This window comes from Eublepharis macularius, chromosome 3 (genome assembly GCF_028583425.1).
Source record: "Eublepharis macularius isolate TG4126 chromosome 3, MPM_Emac_v1.0, whole genome shotgun sequence".
NCBI classification, from domain to species: Eukaryota; Metazoa; Chordata; class Lepidosauria; order Squamata; family Eublepharidae; genus Eublepharis; species Eublepharis macularius.
In genome coordinates, this window is record NC_072792.1 from 41,503,512 (window position 1) to 41,517,831 (window position 14,320).

At 42.3% G+C, this 14,320-nt stretch overlaps 1 protein-coding gene across 3 annotated transcripts in view; it reads left to right on the forward strand.

The window, feature by feature from the left end:
- Positions 1–14,320, forward strand: part of TPP2 (tripeptidyl peptidase 2) — a 48,003-nt gene that overhangs the window by 19,249 nt on the left and 14,434 nt on the right. For all 3 annotated transcript variants that reach the window (XM_054973477.1, XM_054973474.1, XM_054973475.1), the window contains exons 13-21: positions 2,169–2,337; positions 2,511–2,668; positions 3,422–3,498; positions 4,495–4,601; positions 4,938–5,092; positions 7,941–8,057; positions 11,505–11,605; positions 12,533–12,629; positions 13,126–13,263. In XM_054973477.1, coding sequence (XP_054829452.1) covers positions 2,169–2,337; positions 2,511–2,668; positions 3,422–3,498; positions 4,495–4,601; positions 4,938–5,092; positions 7,941–8,057; positions 11,505–11,605; positions 12,533–12,629; positions 13,126–13,263 — 1,119 coding nt within the window. The remainder of the gene's footprint in view (positions 1–2,168; positions 2,338–2,510; positions 2,669–3,421; positions 3,499–4,494; positions 4,602–4,937; positions 5,093–7,940; positions 8,058–11,504; positions 11,606–12,532; positions 12,630–13,125; positions 13,264–14,320) is intronic.

Consider the following 14,320-nt stretch of genomic DNA (forward strand, 5'->3'; position numbering starts at 1 on the left):
TAGCAATATAGCATTGCACTATACCTCTTGTCAGAGGCAGCGTTTAAATCCTGAAAACCATAGATGGAATATATAGGATTTATTTTGTTTACTCCCCACTTGGACGGGATTCTTGGATATTTGAGACCTACCACCAGCTTGTATGACCCTTGCCCTTCCTGGTTGCTTAAATCTGCTGGGGTGTGATGGCGGACTTACATGGGAGACAGTAAATTCCTCTTTGAGAGAAGGTGTGATCTCCCCAGCCTTGAAGTGGGCAGCTGTGTGTCTGCTCCTAAAGAAACCTACTCTGGACCCAGGAGAGATAAAAATAACTATTGTCTAGTCTCAAATGGGTCCATTCTTGAGCAAGGTTAGCAAACTAGTGCTGGCTGGGCAACTTCAGGGATTCCTGAATGAAGCAGACTGTTTGGATCCATTCCAATCAGGTTTTAGTCCTGAACATGGGACTGAAACAGCCTTGTCACGCTGTTGGATGACCTGCATCGGGAGATGAAGAGTGTAACCCTGTTGATTCTCCTGAACATCGAGGCAGCTTTAGATATCATCTGTTGTGGTATCCTTCTGGACCGGCTATTGGAGTTGGGATGAGGAGGTGGTTTCAGTCCTATGTTAGAGGAAGGTTTCAGATAGTGGTGTTGGAGGACTGCTGCTCTGCCCCTTAGCCTCTGGCCTTTGGGGTCCTGCAAACTTTTGTCTCCCCCCCCCCCAAGATGTTTTAGTATCAAAAGAAAACTGTTGGGAGAGGTCATCCACAAACTTGGGCTAAGTTGTCACCAATATGCAGTTGATACTCAGCTCTGTCTTGCACTTCCAGCAGATCTCAGAGAGGCTATAGAAACCATGAACGGAGAATTGGAGGCAGTTTTGGGATGAATGAGGTTTAACAAGCTGAAACCTAAGCCTGAGAAAATAGAGGTGCTTTTGGTGGGGGTGTTTGACCTAGAAATCTCCTGTTCTGGAGGAGGTTTATAGCTTAGGGGTGCATCTGGACCTGGGCATACTGTTGGAAAAACTAGTGGCAGTGGTGGCCAGAGTTCCTTTCACCAGTTTCATTTGATGCGACAGCTGTGGCCCTCCCTGGGTGGGAAAGATCTGGCTAGTCTAGTGCATCCCCTGGTAATATCTAGATTAGTTTACTGCAGTTTAATGTGTGTGGGGCTACAGTGGAAGACTGTCTGGAGCCTGCAGCTGGTACAGAATGCTGCAGCCAGAACGTTGATGGGACTGGATTGTAAGGAGCATATCACTCCCATCTACACTGACTCCCAGTTTGCTTCTAGGTGAAATTCAAGGTGTTAGTCTTGACCTGTAAAGCCCTATATGGGTTAGGTTCAGCATACTTGAAAGATTGCCTTCTCCCATATGAACCTACCTGTTCGGTCATCTTCAGAGGCCTTGCTTTGGGTTCTCCTGCCACCTGGGGCTAGACGGGTGGCAACCTGAAAAAAAGCCCTTCTTGGTTGTGGCGCTGAAACTTTGGAAATCCCTCAATCCAGGGAGATTTCTCTGTTTTCCTGTTATCTTCCGCCAGTGAGTACTCCCAGTAACATTGGCCCTGGGGTCTTTGGTTGTGTTTTTAAATAAAATACTTTTTCAGTGAATGTATGGCTCCTAAAAGGTACTTGCACTTAAAATCCATCGTAGATGATGCTTCATCACACATTGTTCCTTAAAGTGAACAAGCCAGATGGCTCTTCCTTGTGAGAATGTAATAAAGCAGCTTCTATAATAGAGACAGACTTGACTGGAAATTGTAACAGAGAATATATCAGTGATCTCTAGGCCTAAGGGAGTAAAATGGTACCCTGAAACTTAGTTTTGCAATTGTATGCTGAGGGCAAGAGCAGGGGTATGAGTATGTAGGTGTTCTTGCTCAGAATAGGTTAAAATACGTGTTTAAAACTTTCTTCTAAAAACATGGTATGAAAAATGGGGGAGAAACCCACAAAGTTGTAACCATTTAAAAAACCCCAGTCTATACAATCTAAAAACTGACTCAAATAAGAAATACTTCCAAAAGACAAGAAGGTGTTGGTGGTCTTTCTTATCAAGCTGTATCATGAATGCCAGTTGAGGCTGATTCCATACAGGTATGATATTATGCTCAAACGAATACTTTTGATGAACTTCCAGATTTTGAGCTGATCTCTTTTTTTAAAAAATAGGTTGATAAAGCCTATGACTACCTCATCCAGAATTCATCATTCACTAACAACATAGGTTTCACAGTTACTGTTGGCAACAACCGTGGAATTTACCTCAGAGATCCTGTACAGGTTACTGCACCTTCAGACCATGGAGTTGGCATAGAGCCGTTCTTTCCAGAGAATACAGGTGGGAAAGGAGCTACTTGCTCCATGTATTTCATGTAATGTATGAGGAGGATTTGATATGAGCTTATGTACAAATGCATTGCACAGTGCAAGAAAACTAAAGTATAATTCCGTAGCTGTTTTTGTTGTTGAACTGATGGATTAAAATTCCAAATTTGCATGTTCTTGTTTCAGAACATACTGAAAGGATATCTCTCCAGCTTCATTTAGCTTTAACTTCAAGTGCATCCTGGGTTCAGTGTCCTGCTCACCTGGAACTCATGAATCAGTGTAGACATATTAACGTTCGTGTTGACCCTCGTGGTCTGCGCGAAGGAGTTCATTATACAGAGGTACTTGTATTCCGACCTTATTTATTTTATTTACTTCATTTGTACCTCTCCTTTCTCCCAGTGGGGCCTCAAAGCAGCTTACATCATCATCATCCTCTTCTCCATTTTATCTTCACAACAGATGTCCTGTGAGATAGGTTAGGCTTAGTGTGTGTGACTGGCCCATGGTTGCCCAATAAGCGGTTGTGGCAGAGGAGAAATTCAAACCTGGGTCTTCCAGATTTTAGCCCAGCTCTCGAACTACTACACCACGCTGCCTCTTTTAGTCTTGTTGATGGAACTTCTACATTTCATGAACTTTGTATCTGTCTGTCTTAACATTTTCTAAGCACTATGGACTATAACCTTCAGCTACCACCAGCATTGATGGAGCATTATACTCTGCACCATCTTCTCCTTCCTGTACAATATAGTAGTGCCTCTATTCAATGTGTTTCTTACTTCCAGTTGAACCACTTCAGGGATCTTTGTGTAATTATAAGGATATGGGGGTGGTAAGGAATTCATGCGGTATTGGTGAAGACGCATTATGACAGTACTGCGAACAGACAAAGCTCCTAGTCTGTCAAAAAGAAAAGAAGGGGAAAAGATTACATGTATTTTCTTCATAATTCATAGTTTTGACAGGTACAGCATTAGTTTATATTATTCTAAGAAGTGTAATTGTAAAAGCTCAACACATGACAGCTTAAGTATATCTTCAAAAAGTTGAAGCTTATTTTCTAAATATAATTCTTCTGTGGTTTTTTTTAGGTGTGTGCTTATGAAATATCAATGCCTAATGCAGGTCCTTTGTTTAGAGTTCCCATAACTGTTGTTATACCAGGAAGGTAAGTGAGGTTTTATTGCTTGCAGTGTTTTGTGAATGTAAATACTTGTGGGAAGATCTCACCTCAATCTTCTTGCATGAGCCAAGTTTTCTGTGTAACCCTCCAGCACTACCAGTAGAAAAAATGGGAACTGTCCTTGCTTACATCCTGTAGTAGTTGCACTGCAAAGGTGGGAACCTCTATGGCTCCCAAAACAAAGAGCTGCTAGGCCTACTTACATGAGAACAGGATTCTCTGAGCTCACTATGTGAACTTGAGCATGCCACAACATCTCAGCCTCGCTTTTCCATCTGTAAAATGAGGATAGCCGATGTCACAGGAAATAATTACTTAATAATTAACAGTGTACAAATAATTTTGCTAGATGAGACCTAATGTCCAGGCTAGTTCATCATTCAGCGTTCACCACTGGCAAGATGAATACTTCAGAATCAGGGCATAAGACAGCATTCCTCCCTTGCTGCATTTCTCAGCATCTGACTTCTAGTAGTAGAAGGAAAAGCTTTTGTTCCTGTTACATATTGGTGCCAAAAGGCTATGGTGTAAAGGATGCCACCTCCATTTTAATTTTTGGTAATAGGTAGTTCTAAGTAAGAATCGAAGTCATAAAATTGCTGTAGCTGTAATCGAAGTCCATTTTGAAAAAAGATGCTTGCTTTTCATACAGCTGTGATTTAAAGTAAAATGAAATTGCTCGCTTTAGGGCTCTTTAAAACAGTACACACGTTAAAACAAGGCAGCCTAAAACACTGAGGGAAACTACACAAGATGCCTGGGCCCGTGTCAGGTCCCACAAGGTTCCCTGGGTAATGTAGCCTTACAAAGAACAGCTGCTCAGTGTGATTCTCCTCTGGGAATTCTCATTCTCTCTTGCAAAAAGCCTCAGCAGGACCCCAACACTTGAAGAACACGTGTCTGGCATCCTGTGTAGTTTGGCTCACTGTAGATCTCTATGAGAGTTTTTTGCAGTTTCTGAACCATGTTTTTTATTCACAGGACAAATGAAGCTTCACACTATGAACTGAAATTTACTGATGTTCATTTTAAACCCGGTCAGATTCAGAGGCACTTTATTGAAGTTCCTGCTGGAGCAACATGGGCTGGTAAAGAAAATAATTTGCTATATTTTGTGGGACTTGAAAATTTGACCAGACAAAGCAATGGGGATTTTTTTGGTGGAAAGTTGTTTGCATTTAAGACCTCCATGGGATGCTTTCCATGTACGTATGGTAATCGAGTATATTGATGTTGTAGTTCTTAATATCATTAATTCAGTGCTTGTTTACATTTTAGCTTTACAAATATTGGTTGATCAAGGTGTGTGGCATGCAGTGCTTGCAAAATACCACTGGTTCTGATGATATGTGCTAGTTTCCATGGGAATGATCCAGAGGCCCACATAATTCTAGTATTAAAGTTGTGACTCTCTCCCTATTTAGAAGTAACTGTGTGTTCATCATCACCTGACGTGACTGCCAAGTTCGTTCTTCATGCAGTTCAGCTAGTGAAACAAAAGGCATACCGAAGCCACGAGTTCTACAAATTCTCCTCAGTACCAGAAAAGGGATCAGTTACTGAAGCATTCCCTGTCTTAGTAAGTTATCTTGAGTTCAGAATCAAAACAGTTACAAAGACTGCAGTGTTTAAACTAGTAAGGCAGTGATGAAAGCTAGTTTGACCCAATGATTGATATGCTAAGCTTGGGCTTAGTTTTCTTTAGTTTCAGAGGATAATGGGAAGAGTAATAATAAGTGGGTACGAGATCAAATCAAGCCTGAATTTTTCCTAGAAGCTAAAATGACAAAACTGAGGCTATCATACCTTGGTCACATTATGAGAAGACAAGATTTCCTGGAAAAGTCAGTAATGCTAGGAAAAGTAGAAGGCAGTAGGAAAAGAGGAAGACCTAAAATGAGGTGGCTTGACTCAAAAGAAGCGACGTCCATCAGTTTGCAATGTCTGAGCAATGTATTGTCGAAGGCTTTCACGGCCGGAGAACGATGGTTGTTGGGGGTTTTCCGGGCTGTCTTGCCGTGGTCTTGGCATTGTAGTTCCTGACGTTTCGCCAGCAGCTGTGGCTGGCATCTTCAGAGGTGTAGCACCAAAAGACAGAGATCTCTCAGTGTCACAGTGTGGAAAAGATGTAGGTCATTGTATCTACTCAGGAGGGGTGGGGTTGAGCTGAGTCATTCTGTAAGAGTTTCCCAGGGTGTGGAATGCTAATGGCGGGAGGCTTCACTGTATCCCGAGGCGGTTCTTTTGCATATGGATTGGTGCTTGATGTGCTAATCTTCTCTGCAGGGCTATTGTCGGGTGTGGAGTGTTTTGTTGGCCTGGTGTTTTTCAGAACTGGAGCCCATGCTCTGTTCATTCTTAAGGTTTCTTCTTTCCTGTTGAAGTTTTGCTTATGCTTGTGAATTTCAATGGCTTCCCTGTGCAGTCTGACAAAGTAGTTGGAAGTGTTGTCCAGTATTTTGGTGTCCTGGAATAAGATACTGTGCCCTGTTTGAGTTAGGCTATGTTCAGCCACTGCTGATTTTTCAGGCTGTCCAAGTCTGCAGTGTCTTTCATGTTCTTTTATTCTTGTCTGGATGCTACGCTTTGTGGTCCCGATGTAAACTTGTCCACAGCTGCAGGGTATACGGTATACTCCTGCAGAGGTGAGGGGATCTCACAGCAGAGATCCCCTCACCTCTGCAGGAGTATACCGTATACCCTGCAGCTGTGGACAAGTTTACATCGGGACCACAAAGCGTAGCATCCAGACAAGAATAAAAGAACATGAAAGACACTGCAGACTTGGACAGCCTGAAAAATCAGCAGTGGCTGAACATAGCCTAACTCAAACAGGGCACAGTATCTTATTACAGGACACCAAAATACTGGACAACACTTCCAACTACTTTGTCAGACTGCACAGGGAAGCCATTGAAATTCACAAGCATAAGCAAAACTTCAACAGGAAAGAAGAAACCTTAAGAATGAACAGAGCATGGGCTCCAGTTCTGAAAAACACCAGGCCAACAAAACACTCCACACCCGACAATAGCCCTGCAGAGAAGATTAGCACATCAAGCACCAATCCATATGCAAAAGAACCGCCTCGGGATACAGTGAAGCCTCCCGCCATTAGCATTCCACACCCTGGGAAACTCTTACAGAATGACTCAGCTCAACCCCACCCCTCCTGAGTAGATACAATGACCTACATCTTTTCCACACTGTGACACTGAGAGATCTCTGTCTTTTGGTGCTACACCTCTGAAGATGCCAGCCACAGCTGCTGGCGAAACGTCAGGAACTACAATGCCAAGACCACGGCAAGACAGCCCGGAAAACCCCCAACAACCAATGTCTGAGCAAGTTTGTTAATGATAGGACTTGGAGGTCTTTCATTCATAGGGTTGCCATTAGTTGGAGGCGACTTGACAGCACATAACACACACACACACACACAATAATAAGCTATTTTACATTTACATCTTGCAGGTTAGTTGTGGAAGACCAATCAAGTAGATATTGTAAGGCAATTATCTGCATTGTCATGAAGGTTCTTGCATGAAAATCTTACATTTTTGAAGTGATTGAGTTTTGGTGTAGTGGTTTGGTGAGCCAGTTTGGCGTAGTGGTTAAGAGCACGGGACTCTAATCTGGTGAACCGGGTTTGATTCCCCACTCCTCCCCTTGAAGCCAGCTGGGTGACCTTGGGTCAGTCACAGGGTCTAGGAGCTCCCACAGCCGCACCCACTTCACAAGGTGTTTGTTGTGGGGATAATAATAATATACTTTGTAAACCGCTCTCAGTGAGTGTTAAATCATCCTGAAGGACAGTATATAAATCAAATGTTGTTGCTATTAACTATCTTAATAATACTTTTTCAAAAAAAGTGAGAATGTTAAATGTTTTAGGTGTATTTGAAGATACAGTCTCCCCTGAAACCATCAGGTATCTGAGGACTGAAATGTGGGAGACTAGGTGTGAACTTGTGGATCACAAGAGATTCACTTACTAGCTTCTCCCGCATTCTAACGGGTGGATTGCAAGGAAGGACAAAGCCTAGACTAAAATAAGGGATAATTACTCATATCATATTATCTTCTTTTATGGATTGACATATAACAACTTGAAAACATTATCAAAATTTAGAAGGCTCATTATGTTGATGTATTTTCCCCATGACCTTTTCAGCTATACTTAACACAATTTCCTTGCTGCTATTTTAACTTTTTTTTGTTTTTCCTACACTTCATGAAAAGACAGCATATTATGTTGTATATAACTTGGAGCCCCAGGCAGGTTAGCCCTTCTTGAATAATACCTAATGCCATTAGTTATTTGTTTCTGTTTTAGAAATTGCCAGAATAGCTGAGCCAACCTAAACTTTTTTTAAGGAATGACAACCAAAGTATGTGACTAAATCTTTTTCTTCCCTGTTCCATAGGGTGAAAGAACTATTGAATTTTGTATTGCCCGTTGGTGGGCAAGCCTCCATGAGGTCAGCATTGACTACACCGTTTCCTTTCGTGGCATAGTTTGCACTGCTCCTCATCTAAACATTGTGAGTCTCATTCCCTGCCTTCCATTTTGCTTTGGTAAATGTAAAGGCTAAAAGGCTGTAAGAAGATGTACTTTGGAGAACAGTGATTTTATACTGTGCGAGTTCTGTATTCAGAGTAGACATTTCAGAGATTCTGAATTATATATGAACCACAGTGGTTTGTAAAACCAAGTTTCCTGCTCTGGTACATAATACAAATTACCTGACTGGATGACCTATTTAACCCTGCCTGGTAGACATGCAAGAAACAGGTTCTTCCATTGTTTTACTTGTCTTCCCTCATAACGGCCAACAAGACAGCTAACAGACTAAAAACATACATAGTAAAATCACATTTTAAAAACCATTAAAACTAACAAAACCCATACATTATTAAAACAAAGCAATATGCACTTACAAAACCAAAAAACAACCATTAAAATATAGGGCAGGAAGGAGGGATCATCACTAAGGGAACACTAAATGAAGCAAAAGTCTTCACCTGCTGGCAGAAAACAGCAACAGAAGGGGGTGGACAAGCGTCCCCGGGGAGAGAATTCCAGAGTTTTACTGCCAGGACAGAGAAGGCCTTCTCCCAGATTGCCTCCTGCCTAATAAGAAGGAGGCACCCAGAGCAGGGCCTCTGAAGATGATGGCAGTGGTTGGTTAGGTTCATAAGGGAGGAGTTTATCCTCAAGCCATTTAGGGCTTTAAAGGTTAAAACCAGCACCTAGTGCCCGGAAACAAATTGGTGCAGAATATTGAAGCCAGGATTTTAACTGAAGTGGGTCATAGATACCATATCAGTCCAGTCTTTGCCCATCTACACTGGCTCCCTAATACTTTTCAAGGGCAGCCCCCCCAACCAGTGCATTGCAGAAATCTAATTGAGATGTAAGCAGGGCATGCACCATAGTGGCCAGATCTTTTCTGCTCAGGAAAGGCTGCAGCTGGCTAACTAGTTGAAGCTGGTAAAAGGCACTCCTTGCCACAGCTGCCACCTGCTTATCCAGCAATAGGCCTTATTCCAAGAGCACCCCTAGACTTTGGACCTGTTCCTGCAAGAGGAGCGCAACCCCATCCGGAGTATGTGACACCTCAAATTCTGGGTCAGACCTTCCACTCACCAGTAGCACTTCAGTCCTGTTGGGACTAAGTTTCAGTTTATCACCCTGTATCCATTTCAAAACTACTTCCAGGCACTAGTTCACGCTTTCTGCAGCCTCCCTGGGATTGGCTGGAAATGTGAGGTACAGCTGAATGTCATCTGCATATGGGTGACAACCCAGCCCAAATTTGATGACCTCATCCAGTGGTTTCATGTAGATGTTGAAAAGCATAGAAGACAAGATGGAACCTTGTGGCACACCACAAGTCAAAGGCCAAGGGGCATAGCAGCAGTCACTGGTACCTCCTTCTGAGCCCTGACCTCCTGGTAGACCCAGAACCACTGCAAAATGGTGCCTTCCAGTCCCAGCTCAGAAAAGCTATCTAGAAGAACACCACGATCAGTGGTATCAAGAGCTGCTGAGAGGTCCAGAGTAGTCAGCAGTCTCTGCCCATCTCCTGGTGCATCTCACCAGGCTGTTTGTCTCATAACCAGACCTGAAATCAGACTGGAAAGGATCCAAACAATACTTCATGGCTACACCAATTAAGTAGTTTAATAAAGCTTTTGTTCACCCCTCTCCTGAAATCTCTTTGAGCCCCTGTTGGAAAGTGGAGTATAAGCTCTTCAATATGTAGGTGGTTATGTCTACTTTTAACCTGTTGTTTAGACTGTTCATTTGGTGTATAAACACACAAATCTGCCTTAGACTGAGTCAGGCTATTGGCTTATCAAGGTCAGTACTGTATACTCTGCCTGCCAGCAGCTCAGGTGGAAGTTTTTCACATCACTTACTATCTTATCCTTTTATCTAGAAATGCTAGAGATCAAAACCAGCACCTTCTGCATGCAGAGCAGGTGTTCTGCCACAGAACCACTGCTCCTCCCCATAGCAGTTTTTTCTTGTAAAGATGAACGCCGTACTTTTCTAACCATATTTTGTCAGTTTTAGGTGGGTAGCTGTGTTGGTATGCAGTAGAGCTGCAGGATTTGAGTTCACTGGCACCTTAAAGACCAAAAAGATATTCAGGGTGTAAGCTTTTGAGAATCAGTGCTCTCTTCTTCAGACACAAGCAGGAATGGAGATCCCTGACCTTTTACATCTCAGCCAAAAGGTGGGTGGGGTATTACAAGGAAGGACATCAGGATGCAAAGATACAATGTAGCTTCATTAGATGGGAGGGTGTAGCAAAAGACCAAAGGATGTACCTTTAGATTCTGACTTCTTCCTTTGCCAGACTTCCCATTTAACCATTGCATTGTACCTTTACATCCTGATGCCCTCGCTTGTAACACCCTGCCTGCCTTTTGGCTGGGATATAAAGGCTCAGAAATCTCCATTCCTGCTCCTGTCTGAGGAAGAGAGCACTGATTGTCAAACGGTTACACTTGAATATCTTTTTGGTCTAAGGTGCCACTGGACTCATTTTGTCAGTTGTTGAATCTAAATTTACTGGCTTCAGTATGAACAGATGCAGTGTTTATAAATGTGTCTGGTAATTGCATGTTTACTTGTATGTTTCTGGAATTATGTAGAAGCAAGTGTATGCAGTTTAAAAAAGGGATTTGTGTTGATACTTTGTAATAGAGGTGGGCACGAGCTGGGAAAAAAACCAACCGTGTGGTTTGTGGTTCATCCCATTTCACGAACCATGAACTTTCACGAACTTGCCCCAGTTCATGAACCGGTTCTTGGGGTTTAAGCGGCACGGAAAGGGGCATTTCACGCCCGCCAGCTTGGGTCAGCTGCTTGGCGGGGAGATCCCCAACAAGTAGCTGATCAGGGGGTTTAAATGCCCCTTTCTGTGCTGCTTTGCAGCAGCAGGGAAAGGAACATTCCCCCACCAGCTTGGATCAGCTGCTTGTCATGGAGATCCCTGACAAGCAGCTGATTGGTGGGTTTAAATGCCCCTTTCTGTGTTGCTTCGCAGTGGCAAGGAAAGGGGCATTTCACCCCCGCAGGCTTGGATCAGCTGCTTGACAGGGAGATCCCGGACAAGCAGCTGTTTAAATTCCCCTTTCCGTGCCGCTTTGCAGTGGCACGAAAAGGGGTATTGGGCTTTTACACAAACCAAACAAACTGGCAGACTAGTTCTTGGAAGTTCGTGGAAAATTGGCTTCCATAAACCTCTGGTTTATGAAGCCCGAACCGGCCCAGTTTGTGACAAATTTTAGTTCGTCTTGCAGTTCGTGCCCATCTCTACTTTGTAACTTTACTCAACAGTTAATGCCTTATCAGTTCTGCATTTCCATTATTGAACTGAAATGTCTTTCCTTTAAATGGTTATGTATAGATCACATAAAATTCACAGTTCTGATGAATAGAAAACAAACCATGACAAATATTTTTATATTTTTAGCATGCTTCAGAAGGGATTGTCCGCTTTGATGTTCAATCAACACTGAAATATGAAGATATTGCTCCTTGCATAAATCTCAAAAGTTGGGTTCAAACACTAAGGTACAGTGTGTTAGTTTTTTTTTTTTAAATTGTAGCCATTTTGGTCCACACACAGACAAGTTCTTGGGGGGACTGTATGATGGATTAAGTACACCATTTGTCAGAAATCTTTTTAAAAGTTTTGACAAACGGTGTGCATGTTGAGACCTAAGTGCATGCTATGTGAATCTTAAAGTAGTAACATCACATGTAAAGTTGAATTCAAAGCGCAGTTTCAGCTATCAGAAGACCCTTCTGTTAGTGGAGTGGAACTTCATTGCTTACCCTCCCCCCTTCACTGCAGCCTGCTGATGTTCCTCAGATGTTCTTCAGGAGGGACATGGGACCCTCAAGAACAGCCTGAAGAACTAATTATGCATATGCAATGGAAGGGGGAGCTCAGCAAAAAAACACCCTACTCTTCTGCTGGTGGAAACGGACCTTGGATCCTACGCAGTCAGAATTAAGTGCAAATAATCTTGGAGCTTTTTTCTTTATTGGTGTAAATTAAAAACTCATGCTAGGAATGATGCCTTTTTTTAGCAAAGTAAGGCTTATGCTCAGATTAATCTGATAATCAGTTTACACATTGTTGTTTATAGGTGTATAAATAAGTTTCTTAAATTGGAAGGATGTAAGTGTTCTGATGCTTCTACCAGATTTCTTGATTCATAAAGTATTTCCTATGCAATTGGATATGAAAACAATAAATTATGAATTTGTGCCAATCAGTTAAAATCTTCACACACAATGAACATGTTCTGTTATGCCCTCTAGCAACTTGTTGGACGTGGAGGGCTACATCAGAAACTTGTTAATTTAACATGTACCAGAATGACTTTGCTCGCATGCTCATGTGCTTCTTGATGTTGTGACATTTCTGAATTATGTTTAGCATTTATACCTTGAACTAGCTGTAAGACTTACCACTGTTTTGTTGAATCACAGACCACTGAATGCTAAAATAAAGCCGTTAGGACCCCGAGATGTTCTGCCAAATAATCGGCAATTATATGAGATGATTTTGACATACAACTTTCATCAGGTTAGTATCTTTTTAACCAGAATCCCAAAACAAATCATGTTCTTAAACCTTGATATGGCTGTAGTACATTTTGTTTAGCTAAAACCAGTTCAAATCTTTTCTTTAGGAAATAATACCTAAAATGTCAGTGTGTGCGACAAAATTTTTTCTATGTATTGTCGAAGGCTTTCACGGCCGGAGAACGATGGTTGTTGGGGGTTTTCCGGGCTGTATTGCCGTGGTCTTGGCATTGTAGTTCCTGACGTTTCACCAGCAGCTGTGGCTGGCATCTTCAGAGGTGTAGCACCAAAAGACAGAGATCTCTCAGAGATCTCTCACTGAGAGATCTCTGTCTTTTGGTGCTACACCTCTGAAGATGCCAGCCACAGCTGCTGGCGAAACGTCAGGAACTACAATGCCAAGACCACGGCAATACAGCCCGGAAAACCCCCAACAACCAAAATTTTTTCTAAGTAATATTACTATATAGCTGAAATGCACTCTGATTTTTTTCCAGCCAAAGAGTGGGGAAGTTACTCCAAGTTGTCCTTTGCTTTGCGAACTCTTGTATGAATCAGAATTTGACAGCCAGTTATGGATGATCTTTGACCAAAATAAAAGGCACATGGGGTCAGGGGATGCCTATCCACATCAGGTATGCAAGGATTTCTACTGCTGTAGGTGGATTCTGTAGACCATAAAATGCTTTTTTTCTTCTCCAAGTTTTATTATTTTTCTAAAGCTGAGAAGTTATGCATACCTTTTGGGGGAATAAATATCATTGAATTCAGTCAGTCTTATTTCTGAGTGAACTTGATAGAATCAGCCTGTACAACCACCTCAGTGCTTCATTAATGTCTTTTTTCATTATTTTTGAACAAAAGTAATGTATGAATGAGCAGTTTCAAAATGTGGCACAGGTTAAAGAAAACTGCTTAGTCTCACAGTTGATTGTTTATTTTAAAAAGATAAAATGGTAAAATCTGTCAAATTGCCTACAGGGCAGGACGTGTATTCCTAGGGCAGGACATGTAAATCAAACCACTTGTGTTTTCTTCTTCCCATTATCCAATGAACATCACTGCAATTCATATAGTGGGCTAAGTCAAAACTATGCCAGAGCTTCAGACTAATCTCCATAAATTGTTCAACGCTGTTGCAGTATTTCCTTGGGTTGGAATAGTTTGGAAGAATCCTTAAAGCTAAACAACATATTCAATTAAGGTGATGGCCAAGTTATGTGCTAGGACTTACTATTGTGCCACAACAGGAGCTAAAGTGTTGCTCAGAACTAAGCCATATTGGAGGCATCCCTTCCTCCAACGTCCCTCCCCCTCTCCCATCCTAAGGGAGGGAGCAGTGTACGCCTGGATTCCATAATGGCGCGGATGTTGTAATTGAAAATTGTAGAGGAATCCCCGAAGCAACCCATTACCCAAAAAGCAGTGTCATCTTAGACTGATGAAGCAGGAGGGTGGATGGGATGACAAGAGGAAGGCTTAACAGACTTGCAAAAGAATGTCTACTTGATTGAATGATAAAAAGGATTAAATCCTGTTTTGTGAGGCTTTTTTATGAATATTGTCATTGGGGCGTGCTGGGTCTTCAGATGTTAGTGACTGGCCTTAGTTGTGGCCCAAGCTAACCTGATCCCGTTAGATTTTGGAAGCTAAGTAGGGTTGGCCCTGGTTAGTACTTGAGTGGGAGACCAC